Below are 15489 nucleotides of genomic sequence, written 5' to 3'. Positions count from 1 at the left end.
GACCTCAACAATACAATTGAATGAGTTAGTTGGCCTTGTATGGCTTTTGTAATGAAAAGCCTTTTTCCCCTTATATTTGGTCTTAGGAGTTAGACAAAATCTAGTGGCAGTTGGAGGTGTGGGGGGAGTAATTTAGTGTGGTTTATGTTCCAAAGCCAGCCTAGCCAGTAAAATAGTGTATAATCAGAGCTACTTTCGAAAATTTTTTTGGGAGGCATCATATTGGATATAGGTATACCCGCACAGCAAAATTCCAGCATGGCCAGGTTTTTCCTCCAACTTTGAAACAGATGCTGTTTTTCTTTAAGTCTCAGGTGAAGTAGCTGGTTTGCGTTTAGGAGTCATAGTGTGTAAACTAAACAAAACAAAAAAAAAACTAATAGAATTGTACATAATGAAGGAAGTGCTTATACACTAACTAAGAGGGTTACGTGGACTGGAGAACTGAGGATCAGCTAAGGGGATTGGTATTTTATGTTCTCTTCTTCCAGTGCATATAGATAAATTCAGGGTAATTGCACGTATGGTGAGACTGTTCTTGTGCTATGGAAAGCTCATTGTATATATAAATTTATTAAAAAAAATTTTTTATTGTGTGTGTTTTTTTAGATGCCTGGACAACCAGAAGATTACTACAGATTGCTCTTTATAATAAACATTTTTAAATATGACTGAAATCGCATATGCTCTACGCAGATGTTTAGATTCTTTTAGTCTCCTTTGCTGCTGGAGTATGTTAAATAAGCCTTAGTGTTAGACTGAGGATTCCTTTGTCAAGTAATAAATGCTAGTAGTGTTCCCTGTTAGTAGTTGTCACGCTCTGAAGTTTTAAAATGTATAGAGAAAGCCCTCTTGATCTGAATTACTTTGGCCTGGTAGAAGTGACTTCTAGCAGAAAGCTATCTATTTGGAATAGAGTTGAGTTTGCCAGATGGCAAATTCCTCTTAATTGCTGTCCTGCATTTTGAAGTCCCATGTGACTTAAACATCATGGTAAAAATGTTGGAAGGGCAATACTTAAGTATATTTGCTGATAAAAGGAAAGTAGATTGGCCTATTGTTTTGCTACCCAGAGAGAAGCCTTACAACACCATAACACAGAAATCCGATCCCCTCTGGTGTATTTTTATACTACTGTCTGTCTAATGTTAGAATTTGGAGGGGGTAGTGGCCAGTGATGTAAACACTTAAGTAGTCTGTCATCACAGAATTCAGTTCCGTAGGAAGCCAGATCTCATTAACTTGTATAATGGCACTAGGTAAAAGGAATAATTTTTCAAGTCAGCAATAACAGTTACTTTGGGGGTAGCAATGTAAGCTTTCTGTCTTGTATAGCATGCTGTGTAAGACACTGAGCCCGTTTTGTCCCACCAATCTGGAAATTAAATACCACAGTCTCCAGTACAAATACAAGACTGCAGTGTTTAACAGTTACTTTGGCTTGAAATATAAGAACTTTGTTGTTTTTTTTTTTTTTTTGGATGTCAAGCAAATTTGAAAACTATGTTCTTTATTTGTGTCGGTTTGAAACTTTTAAGTTTGGACAAAGTGATTTTGGTAAGGTTTTGGTTTTCCATGAGTTCTCTATTTGGAGAAGTTAGATAATCCTTTTTAAAAATAATGTAATGTTTAGTCTGGTAATTAGACTTGAATTACCTTGGAAATAAAAAAGCTATATGAGTAGAGGAAATATTTTTTAAATTTTTTTTTTTTTTAATATTTATTTGACAGCACAAGCAGGGGGAGCAGCAGAGGGAGAGGGAGAAACAGGCTCCCTCAGTGAGCAGGGAGCCCGATGTGGGACTCGATCCCAGGACCCTGAGATCATGACTTGAGCCAAATGCAGACACTTAACTGACTAAGCCACCCAGGCACATGTATTCTTTTTACAATTAAACACACTGAACAAAATGAATATTCCCAATGTAAGTCCTCTTTGTTCCTACATGAATCTTCATCCCAGACCTCTGGGCTTTGTGTTTTTAATTGTCCTAGCAAATGAAGGGGAAAAATAAGAGACTTATGAAAATTTTAGCTAGGCACTTGGAATTAGAAATAAACAATTTCATTTCCAGTTTTTGCCTCCTTCTAGAATGAGGTAAATGAGCTACAGGTAGTCATCACCTCCCTCTTGCAGAACAAACAACCAATGAAAATTGAACTCAAAGAAAAATGCTTTGTGTGGGAGATATTTGTCAGTGTAACAGAGCATTTTTTAGTCAGTAGAAATTAAAGGAAAGTAGTGAGTTATTCTTGAAGAAGACATCAACTGTATAATACAGGAAAGCGATTTAATTTTTGGTCATGTCTTTCCAGCTATAAAATTTTGTCATGTTTTAATAGAATTCCCTATGGGACATAGAAGCTTGAGCAAATGCTTATGTAACGTCTACCATTTTCTATAACTTACATTGGACGATACCTCGGAATACTCATGTGAGATCATTCTTCCCTGCTTGAATTCTTCAGATTCCCTTTATGGTTGGTTTATTCAATAAGTATTTATTATCTGCCTAATATATGCCAGACACTGTGCTAATAAGCACTGTGGATACAAAGGGCCGCTGGAACAGTCACAAATGACAGAACATAATGGGTGAGTGGTGAGCGAGTTAACAGATTGCTTGAGTAGGGGTGAAAGGAGAAACAGGGAGGCTGATGGAAGGGTGTTGTAGTAGCCCTTGCTGGATGAGGACCTGAAGAGATTAGCAAGAATTCTTCTCTTAGAGGAGGATTAAAAAGAGGTCATTATGAGGTAGAAACAGCAGAACTTGGTGACTGGGGAGATGTAGTGAATTGAAGGGAGGAAGAGTCTAGGTTCATGTCTGGGTTTTCAGCCTGGGAAATGGGATTGATCCATATCTATACCCTTCATCATTGCCCCGTACCTGTACCATTCACTTTGGCAATTCATTATGTGTACTGTTATCTCGTGGTAACTAGTTCAAGAGTACTAACTCTTTTGAAGTTGATTTCCTCTCTGCACCACATAGGATCTGGCACAGTGCTGGACACAGAGTTCAGCATTCAGCACAATGTCCAGTTTATTTAAATTGAACTATTAATAAAACAGTAAAATAGAGAACCATGCTAAAGGGAAAATACAGAATTACCCAATTATATATACATGTAAATTTTTCCTAATTTCTCTGTTTGGTGTGATCCCTTTGCTTATGTATTATGTATCTAATCCCTGTGTTTATATCACTGATGCATTTGCTCTCCACTCCTTGGTATTTCTCTCACTCCGTAACCAGTCCAGGGCTTAGCTTTAGTATTTTGTAGTAATGGCCAACCTTTCAAAACATTTTGAAAGCGTGTGTCAAACACTGTGCTAAGTGCTTTGCGTGAATTACCTTGTTTATCCTCCCAAAAGCTCTCTGTTGTGCCGGACTGTTTTAATCCCCACTGGGGAGTGCAACCTGTGGATGAGGGAACCAAGACTCCGAGGACCTAAGTGACTTGCCAGGGCATACAGCTTGTAATTGGCAGGACTCCGGATTTCAGAGTGTAGTATTTATCACTACCTGTGCTGCCTTGTGTAAGGAGACCATCCCAGAACGTACTCGTTACACACGAGGGGGACTGGATTAGGTCGTAGGGAAAGGTGTGTGGAGTGAAGTGTGCTTCTTGGCTGTGTGTATTTGACAGTGACCTTTTGACTTCTGAGAAAATCTGAATATTGCTGGAGAAGGAATATCCTGAACATTAGCCAGAATACTCAGGAGTGTGACCCCTTGTTCATGAACATTTCTGTCCCTGTCTCTGACCTCTCCTAACACAGAAAGATGATCAGATAGCCAGGAGTGCCACTGATGACAATGAAGGCAAGGAGGAATGATGGTTGAAGCACCAGGGAATGAGGACCTGTGGAAGACGTGTAAAGTCTAGAAAGAGAGGATTGACCAGTGCGAATTCTAATGTTGCCCCTTTTATTTTTAATCTATTTTTTTATTTAAAGATTTTATTTATTTATTTGACAGAGAGAGAGATCACAAATAGGCAGAGAGAGAATGGGAAATGGGCTCCCTGCTGAGCCAAGAGCCCAGTGCAGGGCTCCATCCCAGGGCCCTGAGATCATGACCTGAGCTGAAGGCAGAGGCTTAACCCACTGAGTCACCCAGATGCCCCTAGTCTTGCCCCTTTTAAACTCACAGAAATTCATTATAATTAGGTTGGCCTTCTAGCTTGTTTTATTTTGAGATCAAGGGAATATAAGGATTATAATACTAGCTGTAAAGAGCAGACTTTCCTAAGTGTTCATTATTTTGACTTTGTGTTTTCAGGAAGGCCTCCCTTTGAGAGCAGTAGTTTCTCTGTCAAATTCTAGAGCCCCTGTCTTTCAGTTTCCTCTTTTCAGTATGCTTCTATGTTTACATTTTCGGTAACCATCTCTGATTCCTTGTTTTGTCCCTGTGGTGTGAAAGATGGTTAATAGTTAATAGCACAGACTCAACTCTTTGGGTAGAAGTTGAATTCTAACATGTAGGAGAAAAAGATTGGTGAGAAAGAGAATAAGAATTTCTTGGAATCCTATATGTTTATCTTTTCCCAAAATTGATAAGTGTTGGGAAGATGGTTATTTCTCTAGAGTTTATATTTCAAATTCAAACCCTCTGCACATGTATCTTGAAGGCTTTGTCCCTTGAGTTTCAGGGATCTTTGTTAAAGTTAAGTGGAGGTAGGTTCTTCATTTTCCAGAAAATTCAGCAGGCCGTAAAAATTAATGATTTTATTTTCTTAATTTTGAGTTATAAGAATAAATCAGTCTGCATTCTTATATAGATGGAAGCACATGAGATTCTAGGTTTTCTTCATTTTGGCCTGCTAAAACACTTTTTTCAGTATTAACATACATGTATTTTTTCATTTATTAAAATGTACAATGAAAATGAAGAGATGATTTAATAGGAATGCCAGGGCATTGTCATTTCCTAATATTTATTTCCCAGGTTTAAATCCTGTACACTCTGATAAGTTCACTGCTTTGAGTCACTATTCTTTTTCTCTATTTCATAAGATTAAGAGAACTAGGGATGTTTGGCTTAGAAAAGTGGCAGATTAGGAGGAACGTGGGAGTTGTCTTCAAACAGTTAAAGCATTTTTGGGTTGAGAAAAGGATTTGGCTCCTTTTCTGTAGTCCCAGTGGATAGAACCTATGTGTGGAATTTATAGGGAGACACATTTCAATTTGATTTAAGGATGAAATGTTCTACTGGTCTGATCTACTTAGGGTGTCAGCTGGCTGGGAGTCAGTGCATTGGTCCCTGTTCCGAAGTTTTAGAATATGAGTTGGATGAAAATCTGGGGATGTGTGGTAGATTCATATGTTGGATGGAAAATCATATTAGGTGGGACATAAGGACCTGACCCTCTCTGAATTACTTACCAGGAAACAAGGGTGAGGGGAAAAAACAGAGTCAATTTAGGGTGAGGGGGGAGAGCTATAGCCAACTAACAGACAATAAGAAAGGGGGACATTGAGAGTCCAGTGTGTCTCTCCCATTCATGAGAGTCCCAATTTAAGACACTTAAGAATGCGTTGGCTCTTGTTTCATAAGAGGTTATTCTACAGAAATTGAGGGATTTTTTGGCATGGTTAGCAGAGACAGAATAATTGTTTCTGTAACAGGCCTCTGGCTGGAGACATTGAATGAAGCTAAATCAGAGTATCCAGGTTGTGGACTTTAGGTGGAAACAATAGCTTCTGCCAATGAATTTGGTTTTGTTTGTAGTAAATTTCAAAATTCTCTCTCGGGGTTGTTACATTGAACTAAACTTTAGCTGCAGTGGGATTTAGGCTAAAACTATTGTCTTGTTCAGAACGTTTGGGTTTGTTTTCTCAGCTTCCATTTTCACCTTTATTAAAATGTCTACATGAACATTTTCAGCCTGAAATTTGGTATATGAAGAAAGCTAAAATTGACATGTCCTTCTTTTCAGCCAGGTTCCCAGGTTTCTGGGGAGGGGACTGGTGAAGTGGATAAGAGTATGACTTTTTTATGACATACCTGGATTTTGTTCTCAGCTTTACCATTTACCACCTTTTATTACCTTAGAAGAGTGACTTGACTTCTCTGGGCTCCCATTTCTTCACCTGTAAAGAGATAATATTTCTCACAGATCAGTGGGAGCATAATGAGATACTATGCATAAAAATGTGTTTAGTGCATGATAAGAGACTCAGTAAAATGGCAGCTACTTTATTTTTGTGCTGTCAGTAGACTTTTTTTTTTTTTTTTCTGGTGAGAGAGCAAGAGTGGTGAGGGGAAGGGGACAGAGAGGAGGGGAGATAATCTTAAGCAGACTCTGTGCTGAGTGCAGAGCCCAGCTCAGAGCTTGATCTCACAACCCTGAGATCATGACCTGAGCCAAAATCAGAGTCAGAAGCTTAACCAACTGAGTCACCAAAGCGCCCCAGTGGAGACTTATTTTTGTTACTAGGGGTCATCTTGGAATGGACATTGAGTTGTGCAGAGTACTTGTTTCCTTGTTAGGATGTAATGCTATGAATAATATGTCTGAGTAGAGAGTGAATTCCACATTTCTTCAAAAGGAAAAAAATTAGCAAAGAAAAGCAGAAAGGCTTAAAAGGAGTAATTCACACTCTATTACTATTTCCTTCTCCCTTCTTTCTGAAGAGAGGTTCAGGTGGAAGTATCTAGATTTGGGATTTGGGAATCTTGTGCATCAAGATATGCATAAAGTGGCTGAGGTCATGGTGGGAGTGAGAAAAGAGAAGGACTGGAGATGGACTGTTTTTTTTTTTTTTTTTTTTTAAAGGTTTTTTTATTTATTTGACAGAGAGATCACAAGTAGATAGGCAGACAGAGGGACGGGGTGGGGGGAGCAGGCTCCCCGCTGAGCATAGAGCCAATGTGGGGCTCGATCCCAGGACCCTGAGACCATGACCCAAGCCGAAGGCAGAGGCTTAACCCACTGAGCCACCCAGGCGCCCTGAAGATAGACTATTTAATGGCATAGATTTGTAGCTCACAGAAAGGAAGGTCAGGAAAGAGATGGAGGACTCAGTGTAGGCTGGTGCAGAGGACACTGAATCTGAAGTTGGGAGGTCTGGGCTCTAGTTTCACTTTCTCCAATTGGGGTTTTGTGTGCCTTTAGGCATATCCCTTCCCTGCTATACAGACTAGACTTCATCTCCAGGGCTCCTTGAATACCTGAGTTTTTCCATTCTGAATCCATTTGGAAACAATAACATGCAAATGGAGATAGTGGAATGTTCCTGAAACAGGAATTTCAAGAAGGAACAATGTCAGAAGTCACAGAAATAAAGGAAATGAGATCTAAGAAAAAGATAGGATGACTGGGAGGCCAATTTTTCTAGAGAGGGACCAAGAAGTATTTGCAGTGTTGGACTTACTATGGAACAGCACATGATAAGAATCATTCCAGGTCCTCTTGCTGACTTCATAAATAACATAAAGGTTAATAAAACTGCCTGATACATTAAGAAAAATGTAATCATGTGCTTCACCAATGATCTATAAATTAAACGACTAGAAGATTTCTTCAAAGTTGAAGGGAATTTTGAGGTAGTCTGTTGCAAGGTGAGACAGAGTTAAAGCTCCTTGTTTTTCTTTTTAAAGATCTTATTTATTTATTTGACAGAGAGAGAGAGAGAGAGTTCACAAGTAGACAGAGAGGCAGGCAAAGAGAAAGAGGGGGAAGCAGGCTCCCTGCTGAACAGAGAGCCTGATGTGGGGCTCGATCCCAGGACCCTGGGATCATGACCTGAGCCGAAGACAGAGGCTTTAACCCACTGAGCCACCCAGGCGCCCCTCTCTTTAGAATTTTAATTGCAGTTCTCACTTGAAGTGTTTCATTTGTTTTTTGTAGACCTATTGCTCCATTATGGATGGAGGGGATGATGGTAATCTTGTTATCAAAAAGAGGTTTGTGTCGGAGGCAGAACTAGATGAACGGCGCAAAAGGAGGCAAGAAGAATGGGAGAAAGTTCGAAAACCTGAAGATCCAGAAGGTATATGGGCTTATAGTCCAGCATTCAACATAAAGATCTCTAATCTTCCTAATAGCCCTGCAGAGTAGGTACTTATGTCCTAACTTTGGAGTAAGGGGGTCTGAGGCTCAGAGGCGTGCAGGAACCTACATAAGGCCTCTGTGACCACAAGCAGAACCAGGGTACTCACTGTCCACTCCACTTGCTGCCTTCCAGAAGATTCTGCTAGTCCCTTCTCTCTATACAAGTAGATATAGGATCTGAGTGACTGAGAATGTGGCTAGTTTGTAGGGTGGGGCTGCGCCCCCCATCCAGTTAACGTGTCTCAGGCGGTGAGCCCTATTGACATTGGTAGTTGTCTTAGAACTGCTGGCCCCTCTCTGAGCTCCCAAGGGAAGCCATGGGCTTTGTACTATTTTTGTGTTATCCTTGCCCTCAGATCGTGCAGAGACTTGATCTTTAAAATCCTTTGTGATTCCAAAATAATGTGAAAAATTCTAAAGTATGTGCTTTTTCTTCCCCCTCCCTTCTCCCCCCTCCCTTCCTTTCAGAATGTCCAGAGGAGGTTTATGACCCTCGGTCTCTCTATGAAAGGCTGCAGGAACAGAAAGACAGGAAGCAGCAGGAGTATGAGGAGCAGTTCAAATTCAGTAAGCTTCCGAAAACAGTCCGACACTCTGCAGGGCCTCTTCGATGCCTTTTGCCTCATGCGACACTTTTTCCAACTAGCCATGGAGCTGGCTTGTCTAGTCTCTAGACGTTCATTTGGTGGAAAAGAGACAACCTTCTGCCTTCTAGACCACATTGAGCATTTTTGTTTAGAGCTCAAGATAACCATTTTAATTCTGTGCTAATGTCTAGTAATGGGAGAAATGCCTTGATTTTATGCCATGTCACCTCTCCAGAAGCCGAGGTGTTTACACATTCTTTCTTCTAATCCTCTAAAAGATCGGCTGTTTATTTAAAAAAAAAAAAAAAAGAAAGAAAGAAAAATCTTACTTGACTGTTTTCCCCTTAGCTTGCTAAGTGTTCCTTATTTGGTTATTTCCTCAGAAAACATGGTAAGAGGCTTAGATGAAGATGAGACTAACTTCCTTGATGAGGTTTCCCGGCAGCAGGAGCTCCTGGAAAAGCAACGGAGAGAAGAAGAACTGAAAGAACTAAAGGAATACAGAATATCCTTTGTGCTTTGAGAAATCTGTACGGTGTCCCTTCTTCTCATCAACGTCTATGGATTTGAGTTTCTTCTTTTTTAAAATTTTTTAAATTATTTATTTATTTGACAGAGATCACAAGTAGGCAGAGAGGCAGGCAGAGAGAGGAGGAAGCAGGCTCCCCACCAAGCAGAGAGCCTGATGCAGGGCTCGATCCCAGGACCCTGGGATCATGACCTGAGCTGAAGGCAGAGGCTTTAACCCACTGAGCCACTCAGGTGCCCCTGGATTTGAGTTTCTTCACAAATTGAGTGAAAGTAAGGTTTTTCTGTCCAGTGACCCCTGCATTCCCTTTCAACACTGGTGTCCCTCTGATTGAATTACCGGAAGTGATTTATGGGATTATGTTGCATGTGAGAGTCTGTTGCATTCAAAAGTCTAGATCCTTTAGGATTAACTAAAGGCCTAAATCCTAATAGTCAGTACCCGGGTATTTTTGCCTTGAGGGATTAGACTCTGAAACAGATGGGCAATGCAGAAAACTCATCCAGGGGAAAAATTGGCTTCTGAGTTTTAAAAGGAAATGTTTAGCAACTCTCCTGTGTCCATATTAGGACCTTCCCTAGAAGTGTAGCCTGGTCTGTCCCCACAGAAGGGTAGAGAAAACAACAAAGATGACTTCAGTTTGGCTCAGTGTTGCCTTTTTCTGCTCCGCTTGCATTAAATAGGCATCCCATCTAGAACTTGGCCGAGTCTGAATTCTCAATTCTGTGTGCCACACCCCCTGACTCATCACACTGCCCTTGCCCCCACATCTCTTCTTTTTCTGCTCTTTCCTATCTCAGTAACAGCACTCCTATGCCCCCACGTGTCTGGGCCAAAAACTACTTCCAAAATGTACTCCAGATCTGTGCAGTTCAGCTACCTCCGTGCTGCTTGGGACCACTGTGACCACCAGATTAGTCTCTGCTTCTGCTCTCGCCTGCAACAATCCATTCTGCAGAGAGCAGTCAAAAGGAACATTTGAAAACATATGTGGAATTATGTCACTTTCCTGTTTGAGACACTAGTGGCTTCCTGTGATATTTAGACTTAAGTTAGACTTAACCAGGCCTTGCACAGTTTAGGCCAGACCCGCTTCCTGTTGTGTTTTGTACTCACTCTTTCATAGTCACTAGACTCCAGCCTTTTGGTCTTCTTTATGTCTCTGTCACACTGAGCTTTGTGATTTCATTTCAGGGCCTTTGTATTTGTTTTTTGGTCTGGAATGCTCTGCCTTCAGATTTTATAAGGCTGGCATTTTGTAGCACTTGAGTGTCAACTCACATCTCCTTCCTTCCAGAGACCTTCCCTAGGTACCCCATATAACATTTCACTGAACCATGTCACTGTGTATGATGTCACCATTTCTTTCTTTCTTTCTTTCTTTAAGATTTTATTTACTTATTTGACACAGAGAGAGAGAGATCACAAGTAGAGAGGCAGGTAGAGGGAGAGGGGGAAGCAGGCACCCTCCCCACTGAGCAGAGAGCCCGATGCGGGGCTCAATCCCCCGACCCTGAGATTATGACCTGAGCCAAAGGCAGAGGCTTAACCCATTGAGCCACCCAGGCACCCCTGATGTCACCTTTTAATAGTAATTTTCACTATCTGAAAATCTCAATTTGCTTACTGGTTTGTTTGCCTCTTTACCACTAAAATGTAAGGTAAGATGCATAAAAATAGTGATCTGGTCATCACTGATTTCCTTAATGCCTGGCATGTAGGTTCTTATTGTATATGTGAACAAATTAATGAATGACTCTTAGGAGAGGTTAGTGAAGCCACCACAGCTTTTTTCCTATGAGAAGGCTTATTTGACTATTTCAAGCTTGTATGTTGAATAACCTCACTAGTGTGATTGAATAGGCTTTACCTCTAAAATGAATGATACAGCTGCTTGTATGTGCTAGTTGGTTTTTTTTTGTTTTTGTTTTTGTTTTTTGTTTTTTGTTTTTTTTTTCAGGGAGCATGTAGTATGTCCCATTAAAGAGTTATGTAGGAGGGGCGCCTGGGTGGCTCAGTGGGTTAAGCCTCTGCATTCAGCTCAAGTTGTGATCCCAGGGTCCTGGGATCGAGCCCCGCATCAGACTCTCTGCTTAGCAGGGAGCCTGCTTCCTCCTCTCTCTCTCTCTCTCTCTGTCTCTCTCTCTCTGCCTCTCTGCCTCCTTGTGATCTCTGTCTGTCAAATAAATAAATAAAATCTTAAAAAAAAAAAAAAGAGCTATGTAGGAGAAGGTGTGGGCTGATTCTCAGGGATTTGGTTTAAATCAAGGTGACTGACAGTGGCTGAAATAAGGGGGCAGCATGGGTGCCCCAAAACCTGCTGTGAACTGGTAGCAAAAGACATGTCTTCCAGTCCCAGAGTTCCTAGTGGAATTTGGCTTGGCACTGAAGATTGGGAAGTCACACCTCAATCCCAGCTGCTGGATTGAGGCTGACTCTTCTGGAGCTCCCCTCCCCTCCTACCCTCCCTGGTGACTCCAGAATAATAGTGTGCATCGATGTTTGTAGAGGGGGCAGAAAGATGGATTGAATTGTGTCCGGCACCAGACTTTTTCCCCCTCAGGAAATACGTTAATTATACCAATCACTAGAATAATGTCTTCTTTTATGTGCTTAATTCAGCAGCCTAGCAAATAAGCTGCATCTCCCAAAGCAGCGTTCTGGGGAGCAGTGTTGGTTTGGTGTGAAGGTGCAGGGCCCCTCAGTTTTTAGCTCAAAGGGAGGAGTAAGTAGGGCAGCAGTAAGTTGGGAGAAGCTTTCCTGCCCTGCTGACATTACAGCACAACATTGGGGAGGCCCCAGAGGTGTTGGATTTTCTTGGAAACTTGGTAAGTTCTGACTGTCTAGAACTGAACAGCATTCTAACCCACTGATACATAAAGCAGGCATCCTAGCTTGCAGGTAGCCAGAGACATGTCGAGTTGGAGGAGATGGAACTGAAGGGTTAGCCGTTGGTTTTTTGAAGCTCTAAATCAGGAGCTGGTTCGATTGTTATAATATGACACATTTTATGATGTGATACTTGTAAAGGCAGAGAAGCTGTGGTTTGTGCTGTAAAAACAACAGAACTCTTGTTTGCTTTAGGTTAAACCAGCATTTAGCAATTATTATATGTGTTAAGAAAAAGTGCCTCATCTAATGAATTCTTTGATATTTTTGAGGGGTGTTTGTGTTTTTAAAGCATTTTAGGGGGAGAAGAACTTTAAGCTTAAAAATGGCTTATGCTTTGGCTATGGATCAAAAGTAATAATTTTACCCCCCCTTGTCCCCCAAAAAGAAAAGTTAGAGGCTTTTTTTTCCCACTTTAAAAGAATAAAAAGTGAAGTGCTGGTTTCTGCTTGTGTCCTACTATTATAAAAATGCATGTGTTTTGTTGTTAATTTTTTCCATTTTTGTTTTATTTTTCAATATTAAGAATTCTGTAAGAGTTTATCCCTTACCGATGGAGTTGCAGGTAAAAATCTGCATGCTGGTGGTTTTTTGTCAATTGGTATTAGAAGGACGAAATGTGATTCTTTCATTTTTATTCTAGAAAAACCAAACGTGTAATGTTAATATATTACCAGCTTCCATGTTGACTTTGAAACCTGGTTTCAAAAACACAGAATAGTACTGAGCATTTTGCATAATCCCCATGAATACTGCAAATATTTAAGGTAACTGGTGCTTGTAAGAGCAGAGTTAGTGCCTGAAGAGTGATCAGAATGAGAATTCCTGATTTCTGGTACCTAGTTTTCTTAGTGTTCAAAGACCATATACCTTCTCTGCCCACCTGTTCGGACTGGTAATACCTCCTTCTTAGATTTCTTGGTCACTAGATGTCACTATTGTTCCAGTAAGGCACTGCTACCTCTTAAAGAATTGCACCACATCTAACACTTAAAATTCTTGCCTAATGGATTGTGAGAATATGAAATGGAAGGAGGGGAAGGGCTGGTGGAGAGAACAGAAGAAAGTGACAGACCTTGACACGCAGAGATTGGTCGCATGCCTGTAAGCAGTGAAGTTACAAGTGAGCTGGTTATACTTTATTTTTTTTTTAAAGATGTGTTCATTTATTTTAGAGAAGGAGAGAGAGTGCACATGTGACCGTATACAGGAGGGGCAGAGGGAGAGGGAGAGAGACTCTCAAGGTGCAAGTGAACTCCAGAGAAAGCATGAACAGGGGGAGGGGAAGAGGGAGAAGCAGGCTCACGGAAGAGTAGGCAGAAGACGAGGCAACTTGATGCAGGGCTTGATTCCAGGACCCCAGGATCATGACCTGAGCCAAAGGCAGATCCTTAACCGACCAAGCCCCCCAGGTTCCCCTCGTTGAACTTATAAAAACTTTTTGGTTCATGTGTTGTATATGCACTGGGGTTTCTCATTAAGATTACCTTGAAGAGAGGGGTGCCTGGGTGGCTCAGCGGGTTAAGCCTTTGCTTTCAGCTCAGGTCATGATCTCGGGGTCCTGGAATCAAGCCCCGCATCGGGCTCTCCGCTCAGTGGGGAGCCTGCTTCTATCTCTCTCTCTCTCTCTCTCCTGCCTGCCTCTCTGCCTACTTGTGATCTCTGTCTGTCAAATAAATAAATAAAATTTAAAAAAAAAAAAAAAGATCACCTTGAAGAGAGGATTAAAATCATTTTTTGGGCCTCTGGAGGTTCTCAATTCAATATATTTGGGACAGGGGAGGGACTCTTTGTTTAATGAGCCTTAAGGTGCTTCTGATGTTATCTTGTACATCAGAGCAATCTGTCTTTGTGGTATCCAAGATTTGAACGCCACTGATGGTCATAGGACATTCTGCCAAGATTTTATTTTACCCTTGAGCAAAAAAAAGCAAATACTTAAAAATTTTCAGGGAAGCCACATTTTTTCTGTGGCTTTTGTATTTCTTAAGATCTTTGTTTACCCCAGCAAACTGTGGCCCTGTTTTGGGGAGGTTTTCTAACTGTAATTCAGATTTTCACTGAGAATCAAAGGGGAAAAGTTTGCTTTTTCTGTAATAGATTTGGCTTGATTTGCCTTCTTTCTCCATGATTACCTTCATTTCTCTTCAAGTCAGGCTGGATATGATGGGCAGAATAAAGAGAAAAGAGTATTGTTTTGATATAAACAGAGTAAACATTACATGGCAGACAGGAAGAGCTAGTGGATTATGTGTCTCTCCTTGACTTACCATTGTTCCTGCTATAGCTCTTTTTTGTTTAGTTTGACCCTTAACCTCTAACACAGTAATCTCAACAAAGTTGGAATTTCTCCAGAAAACAAGAAGGAGGTGGAGAAGAAAGTGGCTAGTGAAACCCATAGAAACCAAGAACAAGTTCTCCTCAGGCCAGCTGTTGGCAGAAGCTGTGAAACATAAGAGGTCAGCCAGCACTCAAAACACTTCAGTTCCCTCTGACTGTGTACTCTGAAATGCCACTTACAATGATAGCCGGAACAAACGGTTACCTAAGCGGCAGTACTTGGTGGAACTTTTCTTTGGTAGCCCTACCACTCTCTCCCCCCCCAGATTTGGTGTGTTTTGTATTCTTAGAACCTTGTCTCTCTGATTGTTCATTCAGCAGGGTAATAGCTACTCTTCATTGGGCACCTGTCATGTGGCAGGCATTGTGTTAAGTGCTTTCCATTGTGTTAATGATCTTAACTTCTTTCCACAAGTCTATATAGTATAGGTTTAACTGTTAAAACCTTTGTCCAAGGTCACAAAGTAATAGGAGAGGTGGACTTCAATGTTTGAGCATCTGTTTCTAGGCAAATGAGATAAGCGAGTTGTGTGAAGGGATTTGGGTAGGTGTCATGGGAGCCAGGGAGGAGGAAACCCACAGCTCCCTGGGGAGGGCCTGTGAGCTCAGGTTGGGGAGGGCATTTGAGGGGGATATTGACCAGGTAGATGACTAGGGCTTTGACAGGCAGACAAAGAGGAGAACATCCTGGGCAGCGGGAATAGCAGCTACAAAGGGACTGTGGCCTGTGAGACCATGGAAGCTGTGACTGTGGCATAGACCTGACTGGGGTCCTTGCTGATTGATGTGGGGTGGTGGCATGGCCTAAGAGGTTTTGTAAGTTCTGTTTTAGTTTTGCTCCTCCCTGCTAAATCTTGAAATGGCTCCAAAGTAATGAAATCTGGTTGTTTCAATTTGACCTACGATACCATGGATGAAATAATGTTACTTGTTAGTGCAGTCTATTAGGAAAATCAATATGGCAGCCAGCCACATGTTTTCAGGGAAGTGTGTTGATGCACTGTTGTGGTTTGGCGCCCCATCCGTCTGCTGCAGATGTTCCTAGGAACATTACTTCCGTATAAAAATGTTGTCATGGTTTAG

At 41.3% G+C, this 15489-nt stretch overlaps 1 protein-coding gene across 1 annotated transcript in view; it reads left to right on the top strand.

Annotated features, from left to right (window-relative positions):
• The window catches only part of PSME3IP1 (proteasome activator subunit 3 interacting protein 1), a 36219-nt gene that overhangs the window by 3422 nt on the left and 17308 nt on the right, over positions 1 to 15489 (top strand). Inside the window, 5 exon segments of the mRNA XM_032325191.1 lie at positions 7858 to 7999; positions 8530 to 8628; positions 9032 to 9153; positions 14391 to 14453; positions 14455 to 14525. Of these exon segments, the coding sequence (XP_032181082.1) occupies positions 7873 to 7999; positions 8530 to 8628; positions 9032 to 9153; positions 14391 to 14453; positions 14455 to 14525 (482 nt within the window). The 5' untranslated portion in view covers positions 7858 to 7872.

This window comes from Mustela erminea, chromosome 19 (genome assembly GCF_009829155.1).
Source record: "Mustela erminea isolate mMusErm1 chromosome 19, mMusErm1.Pri, whole genome shotgun sequence".
Taxonomy (NCBI): Eukaryota; Metazoa; Chordata; class Mammalia; order Carnivora; family Mustelidae; genus Mustela; species Mustela erminea.
Note: the sequence above shows the minus strand (reverse complement) of the source record. Positions and strands in the feature narration are given on the sequence as shown.